We start from the raw sequence: 16410 nt of genomic DNA, 5'->3' as shown, positions 1-16410 counted from the left end.
CCCCTGGTGACACCCAAGCTGTTGTTTTGACTGTCACACAGGGAATGAAGGAGAGGCGAAGGGGGGAGCTGTCCCGGAGGTTTATTAGCCTCAGAGATTAGGAGAGGTAATCCTTGGAGGGACAGTGCAATGTGGGTCAGAGTTTGGTCGATGGAGAAAGAGTCAAGGTGACGGGGGGATTGTGTGAGTTTTTGTTAAAGAATGGAGGGTGAGGCAGTAGGTGGGAACAAAGGAGTGATAGAATGAGGAAAAAACTTGAAAGAGGCCGAAGGTTTTGAGATGGATTGAACAGTACAAGTCAACTCCTCCCGATAGGCTTTTCATACATGGACTGCTAGTTCATACCTGTCGACAGTGCAGGGGGATTGGTACGGCCCAGTTTGGCTTTTAAACAAGACGCTCACACTCGCATTCTCCCCACCCACTTGTACACACACACACACACACACACACACACACACTGTACTCCGGCCATGGCAGGTCAGTCATTCCTGAAATGCTGCCGGTACCTGTAACCATGACACCGGGATTTTTCTCTCTCCTGAAGACACTGGAGAGGCAGAAGATGTCGGTGGACTCCATGAAGAGACCGCTGATGATGGCTGCCCTCAACGGCCTCTATGTTGCTCGAATGCCTGTCCCCAAGAGTCCTGCAGAGGAAGGTGCCAAGGCTGCTAGTGACGAACGGGTAAGATGCTCATTTGTGCTTCAGAATCTGTTGAGTTGACAGCATGTGTTTGAGTTGAGTGGTCGGTAGCTTTTAAAACACTTCAGTTCTAGCTTCTGTTTTGTTGGCTCTTGCTCTGCCTGCAGCATCCGGCGCGTATGATGATGTGAAAATGATAGGTTGAGTGCCATTAAATATTGTATGATGCTCTAGATACAAAACAAACTTGAAGATCTTCTTTTTTATGGCATACTTGCTCAAAAAGAATGTCAACAAACAAATTCAAAGTGAAAACGTAATTACACTGGATTTATGCAGCCAATTTTGGTCCCTTTCATTCAGGGAGACATTACTCAACTTTCAAGCTCCAAAATTGACTTGTTAGAACGTGTTGTATTATTGGCGGATCACTCGCAACAGCTGCTTTCTCGGCTGCCACAAACACTTTGATGAATGGAGATAAAAGTCAAACAGTAGCTGATAACAGTAATGATTAATGTCGTGCATTTTCCACTCCTGAAGTCTGTCTGTTTGCTCCATTTTTGAGTGCAGGGATTTTGAAAACCAGCCTTTGTCCTGACAGTTGCTAAGCTAACAGGGGGCAAGCCCTAAGTGGGCTGTGGAACGTATGGCATGGTGGTGCTTATCGCTCTCTGGGCCCGCTGGTATGTTAAGAATGTGACCCGAAAGAGTGAGTGAGCTGCAGAGACACAGGGATAGACCACTGCCAATTGTGCCCTTTTTACAGCTGTGTTAATGCATTACATGCATCAGGGCAGTATTCCGGGGAGATGTCTGTATTCCCCTCGTCTGAATAGTCTCGAAAGTATGTCGGAATTTAAACGAATGAAAGCCCATAGGGCCCTGAAAGAAAAACCCCTGAATACTGTGTTGCTTGTTATTCAATGACTAACACCCCCTCTTCCTCCTCCTCCTCCCTTTTTCCTTCCTCTCTTCTTTTTTTTCCTCCATCTCTCCAGTGTAAGACCTTTGAATTGAAGCTGGAAGAGGAGCGGGTCTTCACTGAGTATGAGCAGGTGCCTAAGAAGAAGGCAAACAGTGTTCTCACCACGGCAACACTGCCCGAGAACACCGAGCGCAACCGCTTCCGGGACTTTGTGCCCTACGAGGAGAATCGTGTCGAGCTTGTGCCCAACAAGGAGAACAACACGGGCTACATTAACGCCTCACATATCAAGGTAAAAGTAGTATCAGAAACACCCAGCATACAGTGCACACTTAAAACATGAATTTAGGGTTGATTCCGATCCCTTCCCTTGTGTTATTGTGTGTTTTCTTTATGAAAGAGAAACATTTAGATGACTGTAGCTTCATAAAACACAAGTTTATGTGACTGTTAATCACAGCTGCAGTCACAGACAACATACGTTGAAACAAACGGGTATAAACTTGATACACTCGGCTCGCCGCTCGTCTTTGTTGTGGTCATTTCTAAGCAGGGAACGGCTCGGGGGGAAGGATGAAAAGCGGCTATTGAAGGCTGTTTGGGCCTTTAAGCTCACAGAGCTCGTGGAATTCCCAAAGAATGTGGTCCAAACTCCAAACCCTCTTAAGTCAGCCTGAGCTGCTCTCACTAGCCCTCTATTCATGCTCGGTGTGTGTGTGTGCACACAAGCTTGTGTGTTTATGCCTGAGTTTGCATTTCGTGTGTGTGCCTAATCGCAGTCCAGGAGCGATCGCCGCACTGAGTCACTGCCTATCACGGTGTAACCCTCTTACTTCCCCCTGTCATTTAAGGTGGCCGCCGCAGAACAAAGGGCCTTGTTTATTCCCCATCCATCTCCTATGTTTACAGTCACAAGATGGCCTAAGGAATCATGATTCCTGGCACTGCTTCTATGAGATAATAAGAAAGAGGAAGTTTTTCGGTTTTTCCGTCGAGCCACATGATTATCGATGGAGGGGAAACAAAGAGAGATTTAGTGGAAAGGAAGTTTTTTAAATTAAAGGGAATACGGCCCCAGACAGAGGCGTTTATATTGCCCTCTAGTGGCTGTTTTGATTATTTTCAGTGTCTCAAATGACCTGTAAAATCAATATGCTCGAAAATACAGTTTCTTCCATTGTTTGCACTAGACGCACGATGCGTTGCACAGTAATTGGTTATTTATGCATTTCTGTGTTTTGTTTTCCCAGGTGATGATCAGAGGGGAGGAGTGGCACTACATTGCCACCCAGGGTCCGTTAGCCAACACCTGTGCCGACTTCTGGCAGATGGTCTGGGAGCAAGGGGTCAACGTCATCGCCATGGTTACTGCAGAAGAGGTACACACACACACACACACAGATGTGGCTCCATTTCAGAAGCCAACAGCTGGCATTCATCTGTGTGAGTGAAATATGATGAGAGAGAGAGTGCATCACTGAATCTGTGCGTGCGTGCATGCGCGCGCACGCGCGTGTGTGTGTGTGTGTGTGTGTGTAGGTGGCATGTGGTAGAATACATCTATTACCCCCCCTCCCCCCATTCAATTACCACTCACCAATCAATTCATCTTCATCTTCTCACACTATTCTCTCTCTTCCGTCCAGGAGGGTGGCCGGTCCAAGAGTCACCGCTATTGGCCTAAACTGGGCTCCAAACACAACTCGGCCACTCACGGCAAGTTCAAGGTGACCACCAAATTCCGCACCGACTCAGGTTGTTACGCCACCACGGGGTTGAAGGTCAAAAACCTGCTGTCCGGCCAGGAGAGGACAGTCTGGCACCTACAGTACACCGACTGGCCTGAGCAGGGCTGCCCGGAATACGTGGTGGGATTCCTCTGTGAGTGGGAGTGACGAACAGTCACTATATTTAATTTTTTTAAAAGAGTAGCTCAAGAAAGACACCGTTCAATATTGCTTACATCTTACACTTTTGTCGCCCTCCCACCTGCAGCCTACCTAGAGGAGATCCAGTCAGTAAGGAGACACACTAACTCCATGCTGGACACGTCAAAGAGCCTCAACCCTCCTGTGGTGGTGCACTGTAGTGCCGGTGTGGGTCGCACCGGTGTGGTCATCCTCACTGAGCTCATGATCAGTTGCCTGGAGCACAATGAGGTAAGAGGACTGGAGGGGGGTGAGGGTCTAGGAAAGTTTAAGTCAAGTTGAGATGACTTAGAACCACAGCTGTTTTCCCTCAGGATACATGTATCTGCATCCCAAGAGTCACAAATCGCTATTCCAAATGATAAACAGTGTCTTGTGTAATATAGAAAGTTTGCAACATCATTTGTCTCTTCTCCTTTTTAGTCTTTGTTTCTCTCATTCTAAGTTCCATCCCCATTGTTTTCTGTGTCTCTTCAGCCAATGGAAGTTCCGACCATGTTGTCGGAGCTGCGGCAGCAGAGGATGCTGATGGTTCAGACCATCTCCCAGTACAAGTTTGTCTACCAGGTCCTCATCCAGTTTCTTAAGAATTCCCGCCTCATCTAAGCATGACGGTGGTACTGATGTAAACACGTGGACTGACACAGCTGATTAATAACCGAGTTAGAAGCAACTCCACCCTCATTTTGACCTTTTCCAGGTTGACGTTGTGGAACTTTGTTGGTTTGCAAACGAAAGGAATTTGTGTGGGTGTGCATCTAAACTGATGGTCAGTGTGTTCACATTTCATTCTTCTTTTTCTTTTTTTTAAGCTTGGACCTGTCTTTCTGTGTGGAGCATGCACGTTAGTGCTTTTTCTCCGTGCAGGTCGGGTGAATAAGCAGCGTATCTCTCCTGCAGGTGTGTCTCCATGCCCTGGGTGCTCACGAGATATTGCGCTCTTCTTTTTTCTCACTTCTACTGTTCAGACTTACTGTTGCTAAGTTTCACACAAGCCATTATTAGACATGGCTTGATGCTGCATGAACAGTAGGTGGCAGCAGTATTATTGCTAAACTCTTAATGAACAGGGTTGCCAAACAAAAACCATTCTCTACATCACTGTTCTGAAAATGTGCCCTTTATTTTTTAACAAGAGTATTAATGAATACAGCAAATATTTACTTTTTCTTAATTTTATTTATTTCTATCAACAATGAGGTCAAGTTTGCCGTTGTACAGATCACTGACAAGCATGTCGGGTCTTTTGATCTCGTCTTTTCTTCCCAGTTCTCCCCGTTTTCTCTCCACACATTTCAACCAAGGACCTTTCAGCAGCGGTTTCCTTGAATCTCCGCTCTTTGCCGTCTCTTTTAACCATTTCAAAATCCTCTCCAGTTGATTGGAGATACTTTATAAATATCCGAGCGTTGGCATCTGCAGTCAATAGGAAACTGTGTCCTTATACTGTATATGTAGCAGATACTGTATTATGATGCTGCGTTGAGACATGAAACGGGAACCTCCAAAAAATGAAATCGTCAAATCAGTAATTTTATTGATTGCTATTTTGGTATAAAAGCTACTTTAACATTTGAAATCATTTACCTAACTCTCAGGTAAGGATTTGTCACCAGGAGCCAGAGAAGTCTGAAATCTGGGATTGTTTTTGAAACATAAGCGTTAAGTCTTTGCCATAAAAAGGCAGTTGTGTGTACTCACCTGATCCAAACCCAGTTAGTACTGTGTTGTGTTTCCAAGTATCTGAAACCACCTTCTACAGAATGATCTGTTACATGTTAAAATAAATGTAATGCAAAGCCAGCCGTGTCCAAAAAAATAACTTTGTACATAACGGACATGTGAGAAAAGATTTCTACAAATGTTTTATATCACTTTCTTCTTTTTTTGACTTGGTACCCTAAAAATACCGCAACATAATAAACTATGCATGCATTTTTTTTTTTACATATATTTCAATGTATATATTCTTGGATACGTATAAGCTCTCTCTTGACATATAAGTGTTTTGTTGCACTTCAGTTCTCTTTTTACGACAGTATTCTCTCACAAGGCATTCCACTCTTTATTAATATTTAATTTTTCCCCCCCAGTCTTTCTTTCTTTCTTTCGGCCAAATTCCTGAATACGTTTCAAAGTATGTGTAAATAGGTTTTGTATATGCGTTGTCAGTCTTTTGTTTTTCTCTCCCCAGACATGTACGAAACTGTCAAACTTGCTTATTATGCAATAAAGCCTTATTTTCTTTAAGACTGTGGCCACAAATGTATTTATTAAGAAGGGCTTTCCTTTTACCTTGAAATATTCGGAGACTCTCACAGTATCAGTGACAGGTGATTGGTGGGAAAAGGAGTCAGAAATCCACTGTCTTCTCACAACTAAAACTGCTGTATATTCATCTGTATCTCCACTCCACTAACAAAAGCAGGAGAAAGTGCGTACAGTTCTGTAAAACGCCGAATCAAAAGGAGTGTCTGCAGTCAGTCAGGGACACCAAAGTCACCTCCAGCATCATCATCTTGCCTCTCTTTTCATTTCTGTGCTATTTCTTTGCGCATCTCAGTCAAGTAGAAGTGATCTTTCCCGTGAGTGACCTCCATGATGGCCATCGCCTGTGGGCACACAAAGGTGATTTTTCTTTTTTACAACATTTTACAGAAAGAAATTATGTACAAAATGTATAGATTTGGTGGGTATGAAACTGCTCTAAAAGTTTAAATGAGCAGCAACTGAATCAACTTAATTCCTTGATTAGAAAGTCTCCTGTTTTAAGTTTAGACTCAATTTAATATAGTTGAGGTACATATGCTGCTTCCTCATTACCTCTGTGTGTATTTTCAATTTTAAAAAAATGATGGACACAACTCTCAGGACACTTTCTGTCCTCAGTGTATGAACAGAATGTGGGGAAAAAAGGGTATTCCAGTTTTTGCTCTTTCAGACTGGAACAATCTACAGAGAAAACCCTTAAAACTCCAAAATCTGGTTTCTCTGGCTCATTTTAAATTCCTTCTGAAGGAGTTAGAATCAAAATTGCTGGTGTGTTATTGTCTTATTGTAATTTGTATGAGTTTTCTTTATTGATGTGTGTGTGTGTGTGTGTGTGTGTGTGTTGCTGCTGCCTTTTAACCAAGACGCCCTCGGAAAAGAGATTTGCAATCTGAATAGGATTATCCTTCTATCTTCCTCTGAGCAAGATGTTATAATAAGATTGTTTGGGTATTGTACCAGTAGCTGTGTCAGGGTAGAATTTCAAATGATACTCAGGTCTATTTTGTCTTTATTTTGTTTTCCTAACAGTCCTCTGTGTCTGCGTATGAGAGTGGCAAGAAAATCCAAACATGTCATAATTACCTTCTTGAGAGCTTTAATGCCCCCTGCGTGTTTCTCCATCACCATATACAGTCTGCCCATCTTCAGGTACATGGAGCACACATTCAGGGAGTAGGGCGGGTAAAGCTGCCTGCGTTGGACACACATTCATATGTTCTGATTTTGCTCAGATGCAGAAATAGGACAAGCAAAATGCACATGATGCCTAAAAACAAGTCAAAAGAATTCCCCTATAGTTATTACAATTTTTAACAATAATATCTACCCATTTACAAGAATAATGCCTCTAAATAACTTCAGCGTTTCTTACATGTAAGGTTGGAGGATCTTCTCTCCGTATCTGATCGCTCCCTCTACGTCGTCCATGTAGAGACACACGCCCATGGCCTGGTACATCATGTGGAGCATGAAGACGTTGGAGTCGTGGAAGACGGTTCCCATCTCCTCCAGGGTCTGTTCGCACATCTCCAGCAGCTCACTAGGGGGTGCCACAGAGTCAAGGCTGCACTGAAGTAGACTCTGGTCACACGATCAGAGGTGGGGAAGACACTGAAATGACCCTGCTTAAGTCTACAGTGACTAACGTCTTGTGTAACTCATTAAACAAATCAACCAATTTCTTCTTTTTTTTTTTAGCAGGGAAGGGGAAGTTATGCTCTCAAGCATTAAAAAAATAAACATAAAAGCAGGTTTTTGGACTCCCAATTGTAAAAGTTCTCAGCGTAGACAACACGAGAGAGTCCAAGTGTGTTATTTAATGCCGTCAAAGGATATCTTTTTCATTTTTAAGAGCTCTGAACTTTCTGATGCTTCTCCTGGCGTAGCGCACCATGTTGCTGATGACCTCCGGCTCGATGGGGTCACTCTTCTTACGTAACTTCAACTTGGCCTTGTCCTGTAGGAGACGACAGAGCCACACGATGACAGTCAACCAACTCCGCACAATATTACCTATGCATTTTTATTTTTTTGTTTCTTTTCTGAGTCTTACTTTGGACTTGCTTTCACATTCCTGACAGTCACAGGTAAAGAAATAGGACTCTCGCAGTCTAGTGTTGCGGTCATCTGTTGGATAAAGCAGGTCTATGTAGCTGATGAGCACCTACAGGTGGAAATGAAACGCAGCGTGTGAGCGTCACACTGCACAACACTGCCAGACAGCACTGCCAGACAGCACTACTTGAACTAAAGGTTCAAATCTCAGCTCTGAAAATAACCCCTGACCAGCCTCTTCACTGTGAAGCCTTTTAAACCTTTTCTGGTTAATATAATAGATAAGATAAGTCTTCTGACTGAGGAAAACATGTGTTTTAAAAGTAGATTATTATGTAAAGGTCCTGTGGGTAACCACTGATTAAAAGGTTGCTAGAATAATCTTCAATTTGAAACTGTTTAAAGGGAAATATAAATATGTATATATGCAAGTGAACAAATGCATTTCCCAAAACTTTAGCATTATTTAAGTAAATAAAGTTGAATGATTCTTATATTACTTGAAATGAAACTACTACTCTGAGTAATTTGACACACACACACACACACACAGAGCTCCTCCACACATGCACTTAAAAAAAAGGGAGAAAAAGAGAGAACCCAACCCCCTCTAACGGCAGCTGTCCCCTTTGCTCACTTCATCTCCAGGCTTCATGTCCCGCACAGCCCGAACTTCAGCTGATGTCCCGTTATATGTGACTATGACACTGGGAAGACAGCTGTGGTTTATCAGTGCCACGCTGTGGATCCACACAGACACATACCAAAGACACAGAGCGGGATATTAGAATAAAAAATAAAATCACTTTCCACTTTCCTTTTCTTCAAAATGAGACAGAGCAATGACCCAAACGGCGACATAAACAGTTTATCTGTACGTGGTGTTGCTATATATATAGAGGACATGTGGTTATTTCCTGACTTGTTGGCTGGAAATAGCTTAACAAGGAGCTGAGGGGGAGATTTCACCTGAACAATCCCAATTTTAAAACTGAACTCACCCACAGTCACAGCAAGGAGAATCTTTTACAACCAAAACACCAACTGGAGAAGACGAGTTGACATGTCAGGCCTCCTTTGGACGTTTGTTGGTTGCTTTAAATTGCTTTGAACACTGATATGTAGATTAAATTACAGCCCCGGAAAGGAATGACGTTTTGTTTTGGCTCATGTATGCAAATACTACGGAAGAGTAGTAAGAGTATTTTGGCCCATGTACAAAAATGTTCTGAAAGAAAGTAAAATCCTGACTTTTGAATTTTTTTTTCTCCGAATTATGATTTTAATCTCTGACTTTAATCCCAGATTTTTTTTCTCAGAACTCTGACTTTATTCTCTGAATTGTGACTTTAATATCAGGATTCTGACTTTGATCTCATAATTCCGACTAATTTCTCATAATTCTGACTTTAATCTCAGAATGAATGCTGTTTTATTTGCATTAATTAATTTTATTTTTTTCTTTTCATATGGCCCTAATACACTCCCGTTTAAATAGAGATAAACAAACCATGACGTTAATCTTGTGTCAGGAGGGAGAAGATACTGTGTGGTGCACTACACCTTTACATGTGTTGTATTGTATGTATATCGTATGTATATGCATGAGTTTTCCGCCTTACTCTGGGTAAACTGCAGTACCCAAGTGGGAAAGTTCATCGTCCTCGACAGTGAAACCATTACAGGCAACCTGTTCCACAAAGGACACAGAGCAGAGAGAGAACAGAGAAACACGCTTAAGTATACACTCACCGGCCACTTTATTAGGTACACTTGTTCACCTGCTTGCAATTACTAATCAGCCAATCACATGGCAAACCAAGCTTCTGAATAGGGAGGAATATGAAGTGACATAACGTGGCACGTTTGCATGGTCTAGTGGGATTTTTCACATCGAGGACAGTCGCTCTGAAAAGGTCCTTGTTCATGCAGGGGATCAGAGGAGTGGTTCAAAAATGATAGAGAGGCAACAGTAAAAGTACCTAAAATGCAACCAGGGTGTGCAGAAGACCATTTGGGAACTTACAACACGTTGAACCTTGAAGCAGATGGGCTACTGCAGCAGGAGACCACACCAAGAGCCACTGCTGTCACTTTATTAGGTGTCCTGTGTGTAAATACCGTGGCTGGTGAGTATAAATCAGGCTGTTTAACAGTTTGTCTTAAGCTGCAGCGGAGGACAGAGATATCACACAACAATCAGTGGATCATCTTGAGCTCAATGAGCTCAGTTTAACGTGTGTGTGTGGTACCTGGGAGAAGAGCGTGAGCAGGTCTTTGTGATCAGGAAAATCCAGGTTTTTGGAGTAAAAGCGATGCAGTTCAGCGATGTCTGCCTCGCTCATCTCTCTTTTCTCATTGTCTATGTCCTCCACGTCTGTTGCAGGAAGGAGGACAAACATTTTCATGAGACACCAAACGTAAAATGTTGTGTATAATTTTCAGACTGGATGTCCAGTGAATTGCTGTCGCCGCAGTGACCCGAATTGTATCTGGCGTTGAATCAACAACAGCAATTTGGGCGCCGTCCCAGGTCTGAATGGCAGACAGACACTAGATCAAATTCACTTCCTCTGGTGGTCTTTGCTGGTTAGAGAGCTTTTCCTCACCTCCACACTGTTAAGCTCTGACAACTGTAAAAGGACAAGGATAAACAGCTCCCCTTCACCACTCAGGCTGTGTCATGGCCACATCACATTGTCACCATATCACACACATATACTATTATCTGATTGTGACTGTGTGCCAAACTGTGTGTATGGGGACATTAATCTGTCCATAGTCAAACATAGTCCCCTTATGGGGACTTCCTTTTTATTCCCACACGGAAGACATGTCTCCATAATGTAAAGTGTTCCATTTTAAGGTGAATTCATGTTAGGGTTAAGTTAAGGTCAGTAGACCAGTAGTAGTTCAGGTTAAGGTTAGAGTAAGTCTCCAGGAAATGAGTGTAAGTCACTGCAATCTCCTCAGAAGTCATGGAAACTGACCGTGTGTACGTCTGTTGTCCCTATAACGAAACACTAATCGGCTTATTAGTGGAAAAAGAACAATAAGCAAATACTCACGTGATTGCATCTCCCCTATGAGCAACATCCTCTCAGACACACATCGTTCTTTCTGCGTTTTCTGTCGGGGAAAATACACGGGAAAATTACAACCATAAACGATCGCACAGGTTACGCCAGACAATGATCACACACGTGTATGTTTTCAAAACTTCTTCAACCTTCTTGGCGAGGATCCGGGCCACCAGGCGGGCCGTCTCTGACGGGCACCATTTCTCTCTGAACGCCGTCATTGCCGAACACTCCAGCTTGTGCATGGCCCAGTCCCCTTTCTACACAACACGTACAAATGTTGTAATCACATAAACAAAAAAACAACAAAAAAAACAGGAGAACCCTGTAGGTTGAAACTACATAACAATAAGCACAATATCATTTTTGCCCCCTCTCGCCCAAATAAAGTTAATCTGGAGCTGCAAATCCATAAACATGGATGCAGCACCTTTTGCCAATTAACCACTACATTCAATGGTCATTACAGTAATTTGTCAGTCTATACTTCGGCTTGACTGAGCTTTAAGCTTCATGCAAATTAAAAAACATAAGAAATAAAAGGCAGAACTCAAAATGAGAAACAGTGCTTCTGTACTGGACCTTCATCGGGCAAATTTGTCTGAGTTTTTACCAAAAACACTGCAATAAAGTGACACAAAATCTGTTGTAAGAGATAAAACCATTAACTGAGATGATAGTTGACTTATTAGATAAAAAATCAAAGTCATGAGTCATTGTGACCACTTTCACGTCAGTTTATTTTGTTGTTCACACCCAGAAACCAACCAACCATGGCTGCAAGCTGTGTATCAACCTAACAGAGGTTGTAAGGGATATCCAACATATGCTGTGTCATGGTCTTTTGATTACATTACAATATGGGATGTATTTCCTACCTGGCATTTCACATTGCAGTAGAAAGCCTTCTTGCACTTGCCACATTTTGCCAAACCGTTTTTTCTGCAAATGACAAAAAAAAGAACAGAAAAAGACGTTCTATTATCTTATAAATTAGATAAATAAAAAAGTAGCACATTGTAAAGACGCCACTGAGAGAGTCTCACACTTTCAGAGACCACGCAGAACATATATCATGACTTGTGTGTGTATAGATCTGTGCATTGGCCTCTGAGTGAGTGTCAGACAGGAAGCAGCAGTTGCTCGTGGCCTGTCAAAATGAAAAGCAACGAAGGGCATTAAAACATTCTGAGGTATTAATAGAGCTGTCCTTGTTGTGGGAGCAGCTGTCTCTCTATCACAGTGAAACAGTAAAGCAGTCCAAAAGTCCACTGACGCAGATTAGAGACACTTACAGGCTGTGACAGTGTTAATAAAAACAATATGTCTCAACAGGCATTATTTCTAACTCCCATCTGACTGAATCAACATCTAAATGTCTATATAATTCACATTTATACTGGAAATGTGTGGGATTGACATGGTCATGGTCAAGAAAGTTGGGAAGATTGAGGTTGAAAAAAATTAGGTCACAGTTAAATTTAGGGTTGAGGTGAGGTTACAGTGGTCTGCGCTGTAACAAGTGACTCTACTTAAAAGTCCAGCGTTTAAGAATCAGTGACATGTCATGGGGAAACTGCAGAGTGCAACAATCCCTCCTTCATGTTAGGAACTACGGTGCAGGCCTTCACGTACCCGAAAGAAAGTAAATACTCTATCACAACTGTCTCATTTCCTCCCTCTTCGTCTTCTTTGTTTATGCGTTGGGTTTATGTGGGAGGGGCCATTTTTTGTTTGTTTGCTTCAAAACCCAAAATATCTACTGCAAGAATGTGATGACACAAAATGGCAGCCTCAGTAAAGTAAGACGCTTGCTTAACATAATTATAAAAGTACTACTGCTGTATAGTGACCAGTATTGGTCCAATGCTGGTCACTTCACTCTGCACAGACTGCAAAAAATGTAAATACAAATCAGCAATCAATATTTTAGCTGAGTTTGGGCTGTTTATTTCTCCTTTTTGGGAGAACAATATTTTGTTACACAGTTGGACTCAGCACAAATGTGTTGTTAACAGCTTCATAGTTCATGAATGGTGTCAAAAAAATGACTGACTAATAATGACTACTATCGGAATCAGTAGAAACTTGAGTTTGTGATATTGGTAACGGACACAAAAAAGTGATGATACCCTAACTTATAGGTAGTATAGTTATTTCAATAATCTCTCCTAAATATTATACACTGTATCTTTAAACAGTTATATTTACTTTATTGTCACTGCTGCATGAAGAAAAAGGTTTATAATCATGCAAATAGGAAGATATATAAATAAAAGAACAAGTGATTAACTAGTGGCTAATGACAGTAATAAGGTGCACAATTAAGGAATAATACATCCCTAAAAGGAACACAGAAGAAAGATAATAGTGGAAATGTATTTATGATGACCTTACTTTTACACCATAGACTGAATTAAAAAAAATATGAAATTGTATGTGTCTCTATAATGGATTATTGTTGTGGTAGTGTTGTTGGTAATTGGTGGAAATAAACTCTATTATGTAACCATGGTCGCATAAAGGTAGCATAATCTTATTCTCATGGTCACCTCACAAAGATGGAGGGTGCATGTGAAAGACAATACAGAGGAATCACCATTCAGGAAGAGGAGACGCACAACCGAAATAGATTTTGTGGGTGAGAGCCCATGTGGCACTGCATGTGTTTGGTGGTCAGTGGTGATTCAGAGAATGAGATTTATACTTAATTAGTGTTTTATTCTTCTGTTTTCAGGACACACCCATGCAACAATAGTATTTGTGTTTTTAAAACCTATATAAATGCATGTCATTTAAAATGATAAGATTATTCTGATGAGTAAATGAACACATGGAGGTATAAATAAGTATCCAGTGATTACCTGCTGAAGCAGAACTCACAGTAGCAGCCTCTCTCTTTGGCTGACAGCACATACGAGTACGCGGCGCTGGAAAACAGCAGCTCTCCAACTTTAAAGGCTCTGGTAACGCGGAGAGCTCGGCCTTTCCCCGGGCTCTCAAACCTCTGCAGTCCCTGGATGCTGCCTGTCATTGCCGTGCACTTCACCTCCTCTGCTCCGTCTACGCTCACAGTCTCTCTTCACTCAGACGCGCACAGAGTAAAGTGGGATGTGGCAGTGGCTCCAAAAACTCCAAGTGTCAGGGCGTCACCGTGCCCAATAATAGTTCACACGCTGTGGCATCACCAGTGACATGTGTCAGATAGACACATAGATGTTATTTATTTATTTACTTTACACACTTTAAACACTTGAATTCAGAAAGCATTAAAACCAATGGCGCTAAACAAAGGAGAATATCCATGAAATAAGAAAAGCATGAACTATAGGTACACCCATTAGTAAATTACTCTGGGGTCTGATTACGTGATGACGTAAGACGTCAGGACGCCAGGTTCACGCGACGTTAGCAAACGGTCAAGGAAAGTTCAAGGAAAGGAACGTTAGTTTAAAAAACGACAAAAGTTAGAACAGAGGAAGAAAAGAGGCACCTGAAAACAAACTGGTGCAGTTGACAAGTGTAACACAGTCACAGGCTGTTTTTAAAACCGCTGCAGAAGCAGAGGTTGTTGCTTGAAGACGAGACAGGTGTGTTTGTTTGTTTGTTTGTTTGCTACAGCGTCACACAACGTTATGTTACTGAGCCCTAAACGGCTTTGTTACTGCGTCACTGTGAGACGTTTTGTTTGCTTTGTTACAGACTCGAAGAGACAGAAACTGAACTCCAACCACGAGGCCATTTCTCCAGAGTGACTGCTGCACAGGTAGGATTTAGTTAACACTGTGTGTTGTGTGGGAAACTGTGTAAACAACAATAACGCAGAGAAAGGTACAGTGGGCCTTTTGAACAGCAGGTGTAACTGATTATTTTATGACCGTGTTCAGTTCATATTAGTCAGGACAGTGTACCAGTGAACCAGAATGCATCCTGAAACTAGTTAAGATAAATGGAACTCAGCCATAATTCGACTATTTACCTCACAATTCAAGTCTCAAGCAAGTCATTCTTGCAAGAATCAAGCAAATCAAGTCAAGTTGTATGAATATAGTAGATGAAGAGGATTTCCCAGATCTTATTCCACATTTAAATATCTTTAAAAGACTTTTGACTTTTCTGATTTTGAACAGAAACACTGTATTACTGATACAATGTAAAGAATGCTTCATGGTCTCATACAACTGAATTGTTGTAAGTAACATCAAAAAAACAACAACAACTGCAGAGCCTATAATGTAAAGAATACTGACATTAGGTCTGCAAATGCATTTCAAATACTAGGCTTAAAAAACCGTCATGTTTCACCTTAACTAGTTAGATTGTCGGTGTTGCACGGTTGCCAGGTTTGTATTCAAGCCTTAAAAGCAGACACCCAATGTTTTCTGTCTTTTTTTTTCCATGTTCACTCAACATTTGAGAAAATGTAAATATTCCATAAGTAAAGTCATTTGTGTCATTTTACTCAAGTCTAAGTCAAGTTGAGTCTTTTACCAACATTAGCCAAGCAAGTCTCATGTCCTCATTTGCAACTTAAGTCAAACTTCAGTCATGTGACTTGACTCGAGTCCACCTCTTTCCTACTTTGCCCAGCTCTGTCCTACTGTGGGCTCATACTTTAATATTTATTTATGTTTTATGGCTGCATTTTTGGCATTTTAAAATACAGATTTTGAAACTCTGCAAAAATGCTGTAGTGTGGCTTCTGTTTTGTCTGACTGTTGCAAATACTGATGAACGGGTACTTTGAATATTAATTTATTTTAGTTTGTTTTTGCTCATAGTGTTTTCCTCATGGTTTAATACAGTACCCTTGACTGACTGTTTGTTGTATTGTTATCTATTCAGTTTAGCGTTTTAGCTACTATAAACACATACTGACTCAAACCTTCAATCATGTTGTTTACGTTCACATTTTGTTTATTATTTTAGTAGTACAGGAGGAAATGGTGAAAAACATGAACCCATCTTCAATAATGGGGCAACTGTAGGACGTTCTGTAATTCAGTGATTGCTTATGTATGATGTCTGTGCTATTCTCAGTCACTATTATTATCCTCCACTTTTCTTCATATCAACACACACTCGCTTCTCTTTGAACAAACGCCGTAACGTTATCCATCCACACAGAAAACACCACAGCAGACTAATGTAGAGTAGTAGAATGGACAGAATGATGTTCAGCAGCATCACAGAGCATTAAGGAGGTGTTCATGAACCCAGCGTTTTTTTAGAGAGTGCAGCAGAGATTGCAAATTCCAAAAATCTACGTGAAACGACAACAGTAATAACAATAACACAATCAACCACTCAAATATAAACATAGATACTGTGTGAGTAGTGTTAGGATTTTTTACAGTAGTTCAATGAGGCCATCTGGTGGTGAAAACCCTATATAGAGTGAAGGCCTACAGTCAAGTGTTTTGTTATAACATAATCTATCATTTATAAGTTATATTAACTGATACATTTTAAATTTCTATAAATATCTATTCTCTTTTACAT

At 41.4% G+C, this 16410-nt stretch overlaps 2 protein-coding genes across 2 annotated transcripts in view; one reads left to right on the top strand and one right to left on the bottom strand.

Moving 5' to 3' along the window:
- Positions 1 to 5752, top strand: part of LOC122784049 (tyrosine-protein phosphatase non-receptor type 14-like) — a 36753-nt gene extending 31001 nt beyond the window's left edge. Inside the window, exons 15-20 of the mRNA XM_044049113.1 lie at positions 548 to 688; positions 1648 to 1866; positions 2825 to 2953; positions 3221 to 3455; positions 3570 to 3733; positions 3980 to 5752. Coding sequence (XP_043905048.1) covers positions 548 to 688; positions 1648 to 1866; positions 2825 to 2953; positions 3221 to 3455; positions 3570 to 3733; positions 3980 to 4108 — 1017 coding nt within the window. The 3' untranslated portion in view covers positions 4109 to 5752. The remainder of the gene's footprint in view (positions 1 to 547; positions 689 to 1647; positions 1867 to 2824; positions 2954 to 3220; positions 3456 to 3569; positions 3734 to 3979) is intronic.
- Positions 4605 to 14024, bottom strand: LOC122784050 (N-lysine methyltransferase SMYD2-B-like). The gene is made up of 12 exons (XM_044049114.1): positions 13773 to 14024; positions 11787 to 11850; positions 11058 to 11168; positions 10897 to 10957; positions 10081 to 10205; positions 9451 to 9518; positions 8466 to 8568; positions 7827 to 7937; positions 7610 to 7730; positions 7146 to 7320; positions 6857 to 6965; positions 4605 to 6114 (listed from the first exon to the last, which is right to left on the bottom strand). Exons 1-12 carry the CDS (start codon positions 13940 to 13942, stop codon positions 6034 to 6036), a joined length of 1299 nt encoding a protein of 432 aa, XP_043905049.1. The 5' UTR covers positions 13943 to 14024; the 3' UTR covers positions 4605 to 6033.
- Between the last annotated feature and the right edge of the window lie 2386 nt (positions 14025 to 16410).

Source organism: Solea senegalensis, linkage group LG17 (genome assembly GCF_019176455.1).
Source record: "Solea senegalensis isolate Sse05_10M linkage group LG17, IFAPA_SoseM_1, whole genome shotgun sequence".
Classification (NCBI taxonomy): domain Eukaryota; kingdom Metazoa; phylum Chordata; class Actinopteri; order Pleuronectiformes; family Soleidae; genus Solea; species Solea senegalensis.
The sequence above is the reverse complement of the archived record's forward strand: the minus strand, read 5'-3'. Positions and strand labels throughout refer to the sequence as shown.